The sequence below is a fragment of the Pipistrellus hanaki genome (genome assembly GCF_964339955.1).
Source record: "Pipistrellus hanaki genome assembly, chromosome: 9".
In the NCBI taxonomy this organism is placed as follows: Eukaryota; Metazoa; Chordata; class Mammalia; order Chiroptera; family Vespertilionidae; genus Pipistrellus; species Pipistrellus hanaki.
This window is the reverse complement of record NC_140511.1, coordinates 68,586,940-68,602,896: the sequence shown is the minus strand read 5'-3', so window position 1 is coordinate 68,602,896 and position 15,957 is coordinate 68,586,940. Positions and strand designations below refer to the sequence as shown.

The 15,957-nt window shown below is 44.2% G+C and overlaps 1 protein-coding gene across 1 annotated transcript in view; it reads left to right on the top strand.

Annotated features, from left to right (window-relative positions):
- Nucleotides 1-10,837, top strand: part of EXT2 (exostosin glycosyltransferase 2) — a 108,669-nt gene extending 97,832 nt beyond the window's left edge. Inside the window, exons 12-14 of the mRNA XM_084894494.1 lie at nt 1,038-1,166; nt 2,849-2,931; nt 10,195-10,837. Of these exons, the coding sequence (XP_084750620.1) occupies nt 1,038-1,166; nt 2,849-2,931; nt 10,195-10,333 (351 nt within the window). The 3' untranslated portion in view covers nt 10,334-10,837. The remainder of the gene's footprint in view (nt 1-1,037; nt 1,167-2,848; nt 2,932-10,194) is intronic.
- The last annotated feature ends 5,120 nt before the right edge of the window (nt 10,838-15,957 follow it).

Sequence of the window (15,957 nt, the reverse complement as noted above, 5' to 3'; positions counted from 1 at the left end):
ATAATAGATTCTATCATAGGTACTGAACATTTTGTGAATGTTCTTATCATTACCCTTACATGAAATGCCCATGAAAATGGATCTCAGTGTTTTATTAACTGATTTGATTACTAGTGAGATTGAAATTCCTTTTGTTTACTTATGAGCCTTTTGTATTTCCCTTGTCTAAGAATTATCACTTCATGTTTTTGACTCTTAATTAGGGAGTGATTAAAGGCTATGCATTGGACTTCAGAATATTCGGTTTGGTAATAGAGTGTTCCCTGGAAGTGTATGGTTTAATTAAATGGTAATAACTGTCCACTATCAGCAGTGGCGTGAGGCCTGATGCAGGGGCAAGGTCTGTTCAGCCGGCGCAGTTTAGGTAGCTCAGCCGTGTCGGCCCTGATTGCTATTGCTATCTTGGCACTGCTGCCCTCATAGTTTTCAGGACTATAGGTCCAGAAATGTTTTTTTGTTCTTAGTAACAGATAATAAATAAGGTTTATAATTCGGGAGGTTTGTGTCAGTAGATTGTATATACTCTTATTTTTGGCTGTGAATGTCTATACTATTTCATATGTATGTAGGTTATGGTGGTTCCAGAATTGCCTCATTTTTGTTTTACTGCAAAAAGCATGTACCTTTGCAATGTCAATCCACTTCAGTTTATCTCCGTTTCCCTTTGCAATCTATGGAAAGAACAGAGAAAACAGGATTGGGCATTGTGACTCCAGGGAAGAATTTAGTAAAGATGAATGTATAGTGTGTCCCTGAACAACATTTGTAAAACACTTAATCAGTCCCCTGGGCCTGCTTCCTGGCAAGGGCGTCACATTGTACCTCTCCTCTGCTCTCAATGGGTGATTTTGAAAGGAATGACGATATTAAAGCTTTTGGTCACTTGGCCAACAGCATTCTGTTACTTCCTTTGCCTTTGCTGTGGCTACAGCCTTGAGAGAAAGCTGTCCCCGTGCCTTGACAGAGTTGCATTTCATGTATCAGCCAGAGGGAACTGCTGTTTGAATGTTTCTTCTTTTTGTTTCTTCACCTGGTAGTATTTTAATTACCTGTATACCTACAAAATGCCTGGGGACATCAAGAACTGGGTGGACGCTCATATGAACTGTGAAGACATTGCCATGAATTTCCTGGTGGCTAATGTCACGGGGAAAGCTGTCATCAAGGTAGGAGGCATCCTGGTCCAGCTCTCCTGCTGACTTGCTCTGTGATCTTGAGCAAGTCTCTTTTCCCTGAGCCTGAGAAGTTCTCATAACTAGATGAGATGAAGTACTAGACCAGATGAACTTGGAGCTATCTTTTCACTTTCTAAGATTCTATGATTAACATTGTCTCATTGTAAAGTTGAAGGGTAGGCTTTGGTAATTTAAACATATTTCCTTATTTTTATGCAATTTCTTTGGTTACTGGTTTTAAACGTCAGTATCAGAGGTGAAGGCTGTGATGGTCCATCTACAAATCATGCTTTTAAAAAAAATAATTTTAATCTCAAAGCTGGTTTGAAAACTAGCTCTGTTAGGTAAAAGATACAGTTTACATCTTAAGGTAGCCAATCTTTTTTTTTTTTTTTTTTAATAGACATTGAAAAGATAGTACACTTTGTAAGTTATAACTATAGTTGCCTTAAATGATGTTTGTAAATATTGATTACCGGATATTAAAAATTACCTTTCCTATAATATATTAATGATCCCCTGGGGATTGATATCTATTCTTGAAATGCAGATTTTTCTCAAACTAGATCCCTGGTTATGTAGAGAGCACACACTTTTTTATATAAGTAGAGTCATCTCAACCTTCTTTCATTCTGGGTCAGAATTCTGTGTGTGACAATGGGCATTACTTCTAGACCAGATTCCTGATCCTGGAATCTTCCAATACTGGAAGCTTATGTTGGAAATATAGTGTGACATTCCCGGGTGGCTCCTCATACTGTTAGTTAATGAGAGAAGCCAAATTAAACCACGGTGACTAAAGAAAGAGGAAGAGCCACTACTGGCTCTCTAACCCTGCAATCCTCATCCTCTCCCCGGCTCTCTAACTAACTCCATGGACAGCTCACTACAAGGAAAGTGAAAGAATGTGAATTGTGAAATACATTTTAAAGGAAGTTTATCTCCAAATCTGCTTTTTGACAAGTTGTTTGGGCTGTGCCCGCTTACTCTGGGCAGTAATTCCTATGCTTCTGACCCTGGCCTAGTTAGTCCTCTAATTCCCCCCTCAGTCCCTCTGCTGTTTACTTATCTTCACTAGGTTAGGCTAGCAGCTTCCCCTGAGTGTGCTAGAAGAGCACTGGAAGTTTAAGGTTTGGGAGGATAAGGCAGAATCAGAGAAAAGGATTCAGAGGCTGAGGGACCATTGGATTGTTTTTTTTCTGATTCAAGGGAATTGCAAAATAACCTGGCATCTTCAAGAGCCTTATGCGGCTCATAGGATTTGCCATGAGCTGGAAAAAGGAGAAAGAGCGCCTGTTGGAACTAAGGTTACGGTGAAAGTTATGGGAAGCTGTATTTCATCGCCCTTATGGCTGCAAGAACAAATGGTGTTTATACAAGGACCTTGGCAGTGAGAAAACAGTCATTAAACAGGAATTAAGGAGCTTGTCATCACCACTTCTTTCCAGCTACAGAAGGCAAAAGCCCTCCAAGCCTTTTTTATTGGGCCCTTGTGAGTTTGCCGTTGGCCGAGCCAGACAGAATTGAATGGAGAAATGGTGAGGTGTGTGCATGTGTGTATGGAGGGAACAGGCATCTCCACTTACAGAACAGAAGCATGCAGAGTGGTGTCACAAGCATGGTTTTATTGTCCTGGGCGCTGACAGCCAGGTGTTTTTGTGTTCCTCCGGTAGGTAACACCGCGGAAGAAATTCAAGTGTCCAGAGTGCACAGCCATTGATGGGCTTTCTCTGGACCAGACGCACATGGTGGAGAGGTGAGTGAGCCGCTTACCAAAAGTCTGCCCTGGCTTCTGATCCCCATTTCCTGCCTTGGGCCTGTTTATGGGACTTTTTTGGAAATGTAAGGACAGCAGCTGGTAGCCATAGTCACCTCCTTCTGCACTGTGGGAGTTGGGTTAGTTCAAGCCCAGGTCACCCAAAGAATTAATTTGGAATGCTACTTACTCAATTTGTAATGGCTGGAAGGGTCTTAAAAATATTGCTGGCCTTAAGCTCCAGAAGCCAGATTCTCCGTTTAGACTAAGCAGTTAACCATCCACAGTCATTTGAGTGAAAGGTAGTTAATTTTAAGGAAATACTGGATTGTTTCTCAGGGTAATATCTCCATGTTACAGTAGAAGTTTGATCAGAAAGAATTAAACCAAACCCACCAGGGACACATTACCTGTGCTGACACTACTAAAACACCTACCAGGAACAGAACTGAAAGCATAGCTCTACATTACAGAGAGAGGGAGAGGGCAGCTATGAAATACCACTGTAGTTCGATGCAGTCAGCTCCTCAACAAGCACACCTTTGTGCAGAGTATAACACCAGGCCTTGTAGGTGCATCTAAAAGGAGTGGAGACCATTATAATCTTACAGTAAACCTAGTAGTTCTCACTTGTCACCCAAAGGTACTCAATCTTCAAATCTCTTGAATCAAATCCAGTTCTTCCAAAAGGCAGCTCCTTATGTAAGACAGCAGGCTCTGGCATCCAGTAGCACTGTTGTCAAGGGACCAAAATTCACTCGGAGAAGCTACAGTAGTAGAATGAGATATCTAGTTCAAGTTTCCACAGGTCTCATGCTTCTGCTTGCAGCATTCATTTCTGAAATCTGTCAGCCATATTAGCATCCTTCAAGCCTGGAGGATTTTTCTGTACAGACCAATGTTTCTTTTCAGTTGGACTGGATTCTTTTATATAATTCTTTACTCCTTACTCTTACTCTCTAAATAATCTCTTTCATATATAAATATCTTACCCAAATGATAGGACTTTTATCAACAGTTAATTCGTTATTGTGATTTTGGAAACATCTATCACTGGTATAAATATTACACTGTCAAAGGCAGTGACATTAACTGTCATAGCTCATTTGGAAGAGAGACCCAAATTATAGTTCTATTTGGAGTATATGAAATTGTTCCTTTAAACCTACCACTATCCTCTATGTCTGGGAGAACTTACAGCATTAAGCAATTGGTTGTTGATTGGGTCAAGTTAAAGTGGTGGGGTTATATGGTCCAAGAAATGAATTGTAGGGAGAAAAGTTGATCTGATAATGGCCTTGAAACATGTGCTAAGGTTAAACATCTTGCCTCTAGCACCACTGAGATCATTGCAAATGCAAAGCAACTTAAAATGTAATGAGAAATTATTGATCATTACGAATGTAAAGCAACCTAAAATGCAGTGAGAGAGATTTAAGTTGGATGTACTTATTACTATACACTGAAGAAAGTAAATAAGGGAGATGTATGTGGAGGCTTCCAATCAGAAAAAAGCTTTTGGCCGAAACTGGTTTGGCTCAATGGATAGAGCGTCGGCCTGCGGTCTGAAAGGTACCGGGTTCAATTCCGGTCAAGGGCATGTACCTTGGTTGCGGGCACATCCCCAGTAGGAGGTGTGCAAGAGGCAGCTGATTGATGACTCTCTCATGGATGTTTCTAACTCTCTATCCCTCTCTATAGAAAATCAATAAAAATAAAATAAAAAGAAAAGAAAAAAGCTTTTGAAAATAGAAAATGCAACTTCCCAGATATTGTTAGGCTTGAATCAAATTATATCGGACTTTCCAATTAAAAACAAATGCATGCACACACACACACACACACACACACACACACACACACACACACATCAAAGTTAATCCAAAACTATATGTAATAAGTAACATAAGGGAAGCTCAAAATGTTATAATTGAGCCCTGGCCTGTATGTTCAGTTGTTAGAGTATTGGCCCACAGAAGGTTGCAGGTTCAATCCCCAGTTGGGATGTGTGCAGGAGGCAAACGATGTGTCTGTTTTAAATCGATGCTTTTCTCTCACTCTCTCTCTCTCCAACCCTCCTTCCCTTCCACTCTCTCCAAAAATCAATGGAAAAAATATCCTCAGCTGAGATTTTAAAAAAAAGTTATAGCCGAAACCAGTTTGGCTCAGCGGTAGAGCGTCGGTCTGTGGACTGAAAGGTCCCAGGTTCGATTCTGGTCAAGGGCATGTACGTTGGTTGCGGGCACATCCCCAGTAGGGGGTGTGCAAGAGGCAGCTGGTCGATGTTTCTCTCTCATTGATGTTTCTAGCTTTCTATCTCTCTCCCTTCCTCTCTGTAAGAAAATCAATAAAATATATATTTTTTAAAAGTTATAATTGATCAGAGGAAAGAGAAGTGACATCTTGCTAGGTCAGTTATTAGGAATATTTTTGTAAAAGAGATGGCATTTGAAGTGAGTTTTCAAAGACCACTAGGATCCCAATTAATGATGTGCTGGGCAAGAGAGGATCCCAGGCAGGGGAACTCTGTAATCAAAAGTGTCCATCAGCAAGTTCAAGGTGTATTTGGCCAGCAGTTAAGTTCATTCTAATGTCAGCTGTACTACAGGCATTCAAATAGTTCATGAGGAGATTTTAGTCTTTATAGAAGTCCAGTAAATTAGGGAAAAAAGATAGGATTAGAATATCACTATTATACAAACTATGGAAAAGTATTAGATCTAGGCAGTGATTGTCAATGGCTGCTAACAACAAAAAGAGACATGACAATTACACATTTTGTGCCTCCTGATAAATGTTCACCTTTGAAGTATTCTTATCCCCAAATCAAACCTGATGAAGACTCTAAATTTAGCTACTGGTAGACAAGACATACAAGGGACAGATGAACATATCAAAGGACACCATGGGATGCAGTCAGCGAAGTCCACATGTGGGGATGGGGTGAACAACTCGGTTTCTTCAACAAATGAATAGCTGGAGGAAAATAAGAGGAGGGGTAACCTACAGACTAAATCAGGCAATTGCAACATATGGAACTCATTTGGATCCCGAATCAAATTGTAGGAGAAATAAAATTATGAGTTAACCTAGGGGGAAGAAGTTCACTTTGGCTAGAGCATCGAGTTCTGGCCTGTTAGTTCCAAACTGCCTTGAATCCCTGGGCATTTTTCTTCAGGCTCTGGTAAGCCATAGAAGATTTTTGAACAGGGGGGTAGCTTTATTTTTTTTCTTCTATTGTATATTCCCAGTCTGTTCTTTACATGCAACAGGGTAGTAGCTTGATCTAAGTATTGTTTTAAGATTAATTTGGAAATAGTGCATAGGATGGAATGAAATAAAGAGATTGAAGAAAGAACAGTCAGAAAGCTTGAACTAAATTGAGTGTGGAAAGGAAAGAAGGAATTAAATTGCAAGCGATCTCCCCTTCTCCTTCCTCCCACCCCCCAAAGAAAGATATACTAGAACTTATTTCTAGCTGGATAGGTGTGAGAAAGTTATGGAGAAGGAGTTGAGAAAGATAACTTCTAGATTTCCAGTCCGGAAGAGTGGTAGTACCTTAACAGTGTAAATAATATAGTTAGGAGGAGACACTAATTCGCAGAGAGGATGGGGTGAATACTCGTACCATTAACTGTATAATCATGAGGACAGGAAGAGATCTTAATCATGCTGAAGTTGGAGAGCAGTAAGGTGTGTGATTTGGAGGCTTTTGTCCTCTCTGTGTGCAGGTGTAGATATGGGGCAGGCAGGCAGTTGGGAATGTGGAGCTAGAACTCTAGAAGATTAAGGGCATCTGCCCAGAGATGGCAATTGACTGAAGAAGGGCCAAGGGCAGAATGTTGAGAAATTCTAACATTTCGGAGAAAGAAAGAATAACTGAAAACAGAGAAGTGACCACTGGAGAGGCCAGGAGAGAGCGGGATCTGCAGTGCTCAGAAGCAGGAGAGGAGCAGGGACCATGCAGACTAGGAAAAGGCCTTTGAAATGAATGGTCATCGGTGACTTTGAAAAAAATAATGCCATAGAGTGGTGGTGCCCCAAGGCACAGGCTATGCCCCTGAGGTGAGGAGTAGAGTTAGGGAATCTAGATTACCCTTTTGAGAAATTCAATAGGGAATCAATCTTGAAATTAGTTAGAAACTGGGAGTAAAACTATTTGGATTAAAGACTGGATCACTGAATTATTAAATAAGGTCCTTAGATAATGAGAGAAGACATGATTTAAGCCAGTTGTGTAAACCAAGAGGTGGACTGTAGAGTGTTCATTGGTGTTTTCTTTTTTGTAATCGTCCCCTTTGCAGAATCACATTTTGCACAAAGTAGTGAAAGGAGTGAACCACTTCAAAAGTTATGAACCTTGTGTTGGATTTTGTGGTTCAATAAGCTTCTTCTATTTTTGGGTTCTAGAATCAGAAATCTCAGTTGCACTACCCAGCATCCATTTCTTCCAGGATCTGCTGTTACTTCTTTAAGCTGCTCATGTTGGCCAATAGCTTCAAAGAGGTCAAGGCAGTATGGCAGACAGACAGTGTTGATTTTAGGAAAAGAACATAATATTTTGATTCAGGCCAGTCTTTGTTCAGATTATGAGTTTGTCGCTTGTTAGCTGTCTGATTTAAGGAAAACGACTTACCTTATCTGAACATCAATCTTTTCATCTCCTAAAATGGGGTATTAATATCTATCAAATTACAGTGTCCATTCATGGGTTGAACAAATATTTATTGAGCATCTTTGTACCAAACACCATATTACATGCTGGTAAGTAAAATAATAATTCAAGAAAACTTGTAGCACAGTGCCTGGTAGATTTCGTTCCTTCCCAATTTCCCCAGCATTAGTCCTTTCTTTCTTCCCTCCCTCCCCGCTTCTCCCCCCCAATGCTTCCAGACTTTAGAGGTAGACATTGGCAGTTCTTAGCCTGTTTATACTCAATTAGAAAACTGACCCAGGGGGACAGTTACTGATGGGGTAGCTGGACTGACAGAACAACTCGGGGGCAACCTGCAGTAAGCCAAGCTCCTCGTTCACCCCAACCTGTTCCCCAAACCAGATTCCCTGAAAAGAGAGGGGGAAGCATTGTCAGTACCTGGCGGGAGACTTCAGGACCTTTGTCATTCAGAGCGGCCTGCCACTTCTCCAGTGCAGGCTGGGTGGAGAGAGAGAAGCACGCACGGAGCCTGAGTTAGCCAGGGGCAGCTGTCAGCAAGTCAGGCTGGACGGAGCCTGTGGCCTCTTGCCGGTGGCCCGGCCCTGTTGGCAGGTCTAGTTACAGAGGAGACATTGTCCTCAGCGTTCCCCAGGGGGCTGTGGGGCCTCTCTTCTCTGCCCGAGCCATGATTCTTTCTTAGTACATGCTCGCTGGTACCTATCCTGGCACCGCTGGCTTTGCTAGCCAGAGTCTACAGGCGTAATAACTGAAACTGCAGAGTCGCTACATAATTACAGGCAGAACTGTCCAAAGTAAGGCTTCGCAGAGATTTGACTTTTCACTGCCTTGACCCCATTATCGGAGAGGGAAGCTGTTGTCCAATGCTCGCTTCATACCATTTTGTTGAAAATGCCCAGTCTTTTTGCCCAATTACTTCTCCATTTGGAATCTGTGACTGCCTCCTGAGTTTCAGAAGACTGCCAGCAGAAGGGAAGCCTGGTTTGAAACCGCCCACCACTCCAGCTCTTGGTCCGTGGCCACGTTATTTAAGCACTGTGTCCTGATGTCTCACCTGCATCACCACGTTATGATAACCCTGCCCTGAGGTGCATAGAGGGAGCTGCTTTAAGGAAGCAGGAAGATCATGGGTGTAAATGACATGGCATGTAATAACTGCTCAACAGCTACTCATTTCCAGCTCCTCCCCCTTGGGCCCTAGAATTGTGTTAATAAATAAATTTGTGTCATCTCATCATTGAGACTTTAGCCTTAGGAGCCAGAATGCCTGGGTTTGGCCCTGCCTCTTACTAGTTACTTGACGTTTGTACATGTTACTGAGCTTCTCTGTGTCCCAGCCTTCCCAATGTTGATTTGTGGTGCTGGTAGACACAGTGATGTTATTAGTTAGAAGAGCTCAAATGTAGTAGTAACACATTTTTCTAGAAACATAATGACCAAGTGAAAAGAATTGATAATGACCGGCTTCTTTATTAAATTGATTTCTTCCTAAAGCTCAGAGGGCTCCAATAAAAACTTATGGATTAAAATACTTTGAAATAAATCTGACAGTACCTCTGAGGACAGAAGAGACTCCTGGTCTGTGTCTTGAAATTTAGCCCCTTGTAATGGTTCTGCCTCTGATTAGTTTGTTCTTGTTGTAGCTCTCGGGTGCCATGGGCCTAACTGAAGAGAGAGTATGTTGACCTTTCTGAAATCCATCTTGGAGCTCCCCTCAACTTCAAAAGCAGTTTTTACAGGCTTGTTATTCCCCCTGGTCTCAGGCTGAAGTGTCCTCATTGCCAGCTGTCACACTCAGTTGGCCTGATGGGCCAGAACCCTTTCCCGCCAGCCTGCCTGACCCGCTCACCTCCTAGGGGGCTGCTCGCCAGGCTGGGGGTTGGGGTGATGAGGAAACGGACTCTCCCCTGCTCCAAGGCTGGGCTGTCCTGTCTCCCAGTGGTCTGTGGGCTGCTGGTTCTCACATGGCTATGGCTCCCATCCTGGAAGCTGAACTTCAGCTTTTGGAAGGTGACCGGTAATTCCCACTTAGAGCCTTTAGCCAATGTTGGTTGAATGGGTAAAGTGTTTATTGTTTGAACTTGAGGTTCACCATCCCCATTAACTTCTTTTGCCTTCCGTTGCTCTGTGGTAGGGGACTCCTCTCTGCCTGTTAAGCTTCAGTGAGCTCAGATCTGAGTGGCTTTTTCCTCTCTGTTGGTTACCTTCTCTTTAGCTGGCAGAGACGGGGTTAAGATTGTTGGCAGCTAATCCACCTTGGTTTGAGGCCTGCTTGTGCTGATCTGGAAGAATGACTGGAATTTAGGGGGAGGGGAAGAGATATTCTGACCTCTGCAGGCCCTCCAGACAGCACTCCCTGTTCACTTTCTCCCACTGAGCTCATAGTCAGAGCTCCGCCACATCACTCTGTGTTCACACCCCTCCAACCTTTTTGAACCTGGGAGCAGGCTGGGCCTCCTTGGATTTTTCTGTTGATACTGAATATTATGTATTTTGCTATCATCTCTCAACCTCTTGAACATTTTCTCTTTTCCCCCCACCCCTGTCCCTCTCATCTGCTCACCTGCCCTCCTGCTCCCTGAATCCCACAGGTCTGAGTGCATCAACAAATTTGCTTCTGTCTTTGGGACGATGCCTCTCAAGGTGGTGGAGCACCGAGCCGACCCTGTCCTGTACAAAGACGACTTTCCTGAGAAGCTGAAGAGCTTCCCCAACATCGGCAGCTTATAAACCCGCCACAGACGGGGCCTGAACATAAGTTTGGACCAAGGGAGAGAACATGCCCCCAGCACTCCTGCCAGCAGGGGAACGTCGGAGTGAAGATTGCCATACTGACCTACTTTCTCAAGAACGGGCAGCTCAGGAGGACGCCTGAGCATTGAGGGCACCCCCTGTTCTGGTGTTTCCGTGGTCTCTGTGGCTTTTCTTTGAAGATGCCGAACGGAAGCCTTGGTGGCACCCCAGGTTCAAGTCCAGCTCAGGGTGGGCAAAAGTCGGTTTACAGTTCTCATGGAAAATAATACAATAATTAATAAGATACAGGAATAAACTCTTTCACGTATTCACAACTGCAGACCTACTCTTGCCCCATCCTGTGTGCCTGGACCTGGGGCACTGGACTCTCGCACAGAAGAGCATCATCGGCTGCCAAGCAGGGAGCTTATAAGCTCCATAACTATTCCTGTTTGATTTGGTTTTTTAATGTGATTAAAATAATTTTTATTCCTTTTTCAACTATGTCTAATGCATTGATTATGGGTGGTCTAAGGAGTAACTTTCTTCTTTAGTGTATTTAAACTTCATCTTCTCCTAACTCCAGTCTACACCCAAGTCTGGGAAGACACAGCCAGGAGGAATATGTGGTGCCACGTGTACCAAGCAGAGCAAGATCCCAACCTAAACATTGTAAGAGAAGACATCTTCCAAACCTCCAAAGGTTTTGCTTTTTCCTTTATTAGGTCCAATCAGTCTACCGGAGGTTTTCTCAGGGAAAAATGGGCCTCAAATAGCCATGCACTGAGTTGCTCTAGCAAGTACCATACTGTGAAAGTTGAGGGAGTTGTAACCCCACCCCTAGGGGATGCCAAACTTTCCCTCATTCTCTTGGTATAAATGTAACATTAGCCAGGGCGGTTCTGGCTAATGTTAAATGCTGCTGTAACAACTGCTTTGCAGTGGTTGCTGGTATATTTAAATCATTAAGTTTCAGCATTTAGTAATACTGCACATGTGTGAATTATACCTCTTTAAGCCCAGTTGATGAACAAATCTACTCTGGCAAATGTTAGATGTTATGGATTCGAAACAGATTTATCTGGCTCTAATATTAAGATTAGCCACAGTTTGGGCTTTAGCCATAACATATGTCCCCAGAACACAAAATATATAACAATTTGCCTGGAATATGGATATAATTACTGAAGCCTAGTTGTGTGCCAGTCGAAGTCACTAATACATCCCACTGTTCTGTTGAGTGACACAGAGGTGAGTGGTGATTACACTGTCGTGTGTAAGCTGGTTGTTTTCACAACTCCACGTGTGTTCAGACAGACTTTCGAGAGATCGGAGAAATTTCAGAAGTAAAATTGGAAGTGGAAGTCAAGAGAGCTTCGTCTTCATGTGAAGGAGTGAAAAAATCTCACAGGTGGGAGGGATGAGCGAGGCAGATGCTGCGGCTGGGGCTTGCTTAATGCATATTTTTGATTCATTACATACTAGTCAGTAGGGCACAGTGGAAGGCATTCTGGTCTCATATTCCTAATACTGGGGAATGGCATGATTAAAACCTAGTATCTGGGAATGTCATCCAGATACTAGGAGCTGACACAAACAGTGAATACCTTCAAATTAGGGGCAGGTAGAGGAGAAGAGCATCACACCACGTTCCTGCTAAAGGCGAGAACTGCTGACGTTCTGTCTGCTCCATCTCTCTGTTTTCTGCTCTCATCCCACTCCAAGTGTCTGCCCTTTTCCTCATCACTGAATGCACTGCCTTAGTGGCTAGTTTCTCATCCAGTGCTCCATCCCAATGGGTACATTTTTTTTCCTTTTTTTCCAAACCTTGTTAGCCCTTTGGTTTTGGATGAGGAACTCTTTAATCTGAGATCATAGGAGCCCCCGGGAGCTATGTTAGTGTTGATTTTATCACCTTCTTAGGAGTCATTGGCCTCCTAAGGATGTTAAACCTTCATTTAAAGCACCTCACTAAATACTGGGGTTAGATCTTACAACACAGCATGAAAGCATATATATTACAGAATGACTATTATATCCCAGGCACTTGAAACTAACCTCAAAGGCTCTCTTCTGCAAGCAGACGGGTTGTCCAGGTCCCAGGGAACTTCAGGGACAGTCAAACAGGCCGTGACCATGATTCAGGGACTCAGCAGGGCTAGTGAGCGGATTCCTGAGCTGCTCACCAACCAGCCTCACCCATGAGCCCTGGTCGGGATCATCTGCCCTTGGATGCCATTGGGCCTGGTTTCAGAAGCGGAACAATAATGCAGATTAAAATGTCATGTCCTGGCCTACAGCATGCAACAGCTGGTTTTAGATTAAGAAATCTTTTTTAAGAAAGTGCATCCTTCTGGCTTATACAGAAGATAAGCCTGAGCTGGCCCTGGCCGGTGTGTGCCCTCGGCCACTGCCTTTGTCCCGCAGAGAGCTGGCTTGGAGAGCCAGGTTGAGGAGCATGTTTTTGCTGGCTAACGTTAGATAGTGTTACTGTTTCTCATGTCACGTATTTTACCAAGCCTCACTCACGTTTAGGCAGAACCTCCATTTCTGGGAAAATATCTGTTTTTGTTCTCAGAATATCTAGTTCTTTCCTGCACATGATGCCATGCTGTCTCCTCTCGGTACTCAGTGCCATGATGTTCAAAAGTGCTCTGGCTTCTGCGCCACAGCCTGCACGCTTCCCACTGGGCTTAAAACTGTGGTTCTTAGGGGCTCGTTTCTCTGCTACCTTTGGAAGAAAGTGACCATCCTCCTGGCCTGTGTCAACCAGGACTGGGAGCTGGAAGAGGGCAGCTGCCTCTTTGTCTCATTTGCCGAAGGAGTTGCTCATGTGCCATGATTTCAGCCGCTTCCTAGGGCGGTGGTCTCTGATTGGAGTGTGGAGCGTTCTGACCATTGAAAGTTAGTTGGTTTCTAGCTACGGGTTCTAAAGACATGAGCACTGGGTTAAAATCCCAGGCGCTTTGATGGCTTCCAGCCAAGGTAGAATGAAGAGAGAGATACAGCAGAGACGGGGCTTGGGAGGTATTTCGTTCCGGTGAGACCAGCCCTGGCGCTGCAGCTGGGAGATCCGTGGGAACCCAGCTGCGAGAGGAGAGGTTTGGGGTGTTGCAAGTTTCCCATCAACCACCCATTCTGAGCCTGGGGAGTTTCTTTAGCTTCGGGGACAGTAGCTTCTTTTTGAGTGGGCTGCTTTTTCCATGTCTCTTGGCCTAGGACCTAGGTGATCTGCTGCAGTGAAAGAAGCCGAGCAGGCAGCTCCCCAAGCAGCCCTGGCACAGAGAGGCCGGCACAGAGCTAAACGGCCCTGGCCTCTCCCAGCCACATCCCGGGGGAGGCGCAGCTCTGGCAGCAGCGCTGAGGCTGGCAGGCAGCTGCCATCTTCGAGCTTTCCACCGCAGGCCCGAGGCAGTGAGACTGCGGGCCTGTCTGCTCACCTCGCCCAGAACTCTGTTCCAGACCCTGGGCTCCCGTCCCAGGCCAGCGTTTGATCCACGCCTTTTCCACTTCTGAGCAACGTCCAGGATAGCTTCTGGCCCCATTAGGCCAACCGTGCCTGGTCTGAGCATCTGACAGGCCTCCTGGGCTACTTCCGGCAGTGGAAAGTAGGCAAGCAGAACTCCACTCAATCTGCCATCCCCCCCCTCTCTCTAGGATAGTGCAACTCACATCCTCTCCTCCACCTCCATTAGTGGACTCTCAGGAACCCCCATCTTCAGGCTTTGAGACGTCTATGTTCCCAGGAGGGTGTGTGGGTCTGTATGGGCAGCTTTTGGCCATGGATTTTAAAAATATATATATTTTATTGATTTTTTACAGAAAGGAAGAGAGAGGGATAGAGAGTTAGAAACATCGATGAGAGAGAATCATTGATCAGCTGCCTTTTGCACACCCCCTACTGGGGATGTGCCCGCAACTGAGGTACATGCCCTTGACCTTTCAGTCCGCAGGCTGACGCTCTATCCACTGAGCCAAATTGATTTCGGGTTGGCCATGGATTTTTAATGTCAGGCTCACCTCCTGGCATCGTAGGGAAGGTGACAGGAGAGTTTGACCCCTCTTCTGGCTTCCCAAGTTTCCTTTCAAGAAAATGGTGGCTTTCTGGTCAGCGTGGCTCAGTGGTTGAGCATTGACCTCTGAACCAGAAGGTCCTGGTTCAATTCCCAGTCAGGATACAGGCCAGGGTTTGTAGGCTTGATCCCCAGTGTGAGACATGCAGGAGGTGGCCGGTCAATTATTCTCTCATCATTGATGTTTCTATCTCTCTCCCTTCCTCTCTAAAATCAGTAAAAATATATTTAAATAAATAAATAAAAAGAAAAGGGATACCAACTATCATTTGTGTCTGCCATTTTGTTTTTTTCTAGTTTATAACCTTTTGGGGATAGAGCTTTTTCCTTTCTTCTTCTCCCAACTGGTTGGGCCGCAGATTGCATTTTCCCCCCGTTCCCATGAGGGCACAGGCTTTCAGGTGGGAGACGGAGGAAGGGAAGGACATAGGTGGTTTTCTAGAGGTACCAGGCAGCTGTGCCTGCTGGACATTTCCTCAGCAAAGCACCAATTTGTCTACAACCTCAGGAGCTGCAGAGGGTGAGAGCTGCCCACAGAGCAGGCGCTGGACCTATCATCTCAGACCCTGGCCCCCGGTCCATTCACAAAGCCTCACCTTCAGAATACAGTCTTCGAACCAGGATTTTTTCAGCTTCACCTGGTGTGGAGTTTATACCCACTCAGTAGAAACCATAGTTTCCCTTTTGGATTTTGATCTTCTCCCAGGCTAGCAATATGTGGTACGATACCCTCTTGTGATGCTGGGCAACAAGATGATTTCGCCCTATGCAGGCTATTGTAAGTGCTCTGAGCACCTGTAAGGTGGGCGAGGCTAAGCTCTGATAGTCACTAGGCTATATGATTTAAATGCATTCTCAACTTAACCGTGCTTTCAATTTCTCATGCGGTTATCAGTACATAACCCCATTGTAAGTCAAGGATCACCCGCATATCTATTTGGGCTTTTATGTATAACTGCCAACCTAACAGCATTAACTCATAAACCCAAGGATATACTAAACAAATGTCTGTGTGGTTTTTTGTTGTTGTTGGTGGTTTTTTTTTTTTTTTTTTTGGTCATCACAGCTGAAGAATAGCCAATTAGTTACTCATCCAGTTGAAATAAGAACTGATGAATTATTTTGATGAATTATTCAGTCATTCACCAACATATACTCTGGGCCAGGCTCTGTACTAAATCTAGGAGATAAAATTGAACAAGACTAAGCTGATAGAAAGGAGCTCTAATTCTAGGCACAGTTCTTGAGTTCTGTAGGATGATGTGAGCCTGCTGGTGGCCGAGGACTCTACACAGATATGTTTTAGTCCCTCTTTAAATGAGATAATACCATTTCCTTTCCTTTGGTGCGTGGGGGGATTCAGGATTTTTAATTTTTTTAAAGAAGAACTGTTTTTAAAATTTTTTAATTGTTTTTTGTTGTTAATCCTCACCTGAGGATATTTTCCCCATTGATTTTTAGAAAGAGTGGAAGGGAGGGAGAGACAGAGAAACATCGATGTGAGAGAGATACATTAATTGGTTGCCTCCTGCACACACCTTGACCGGG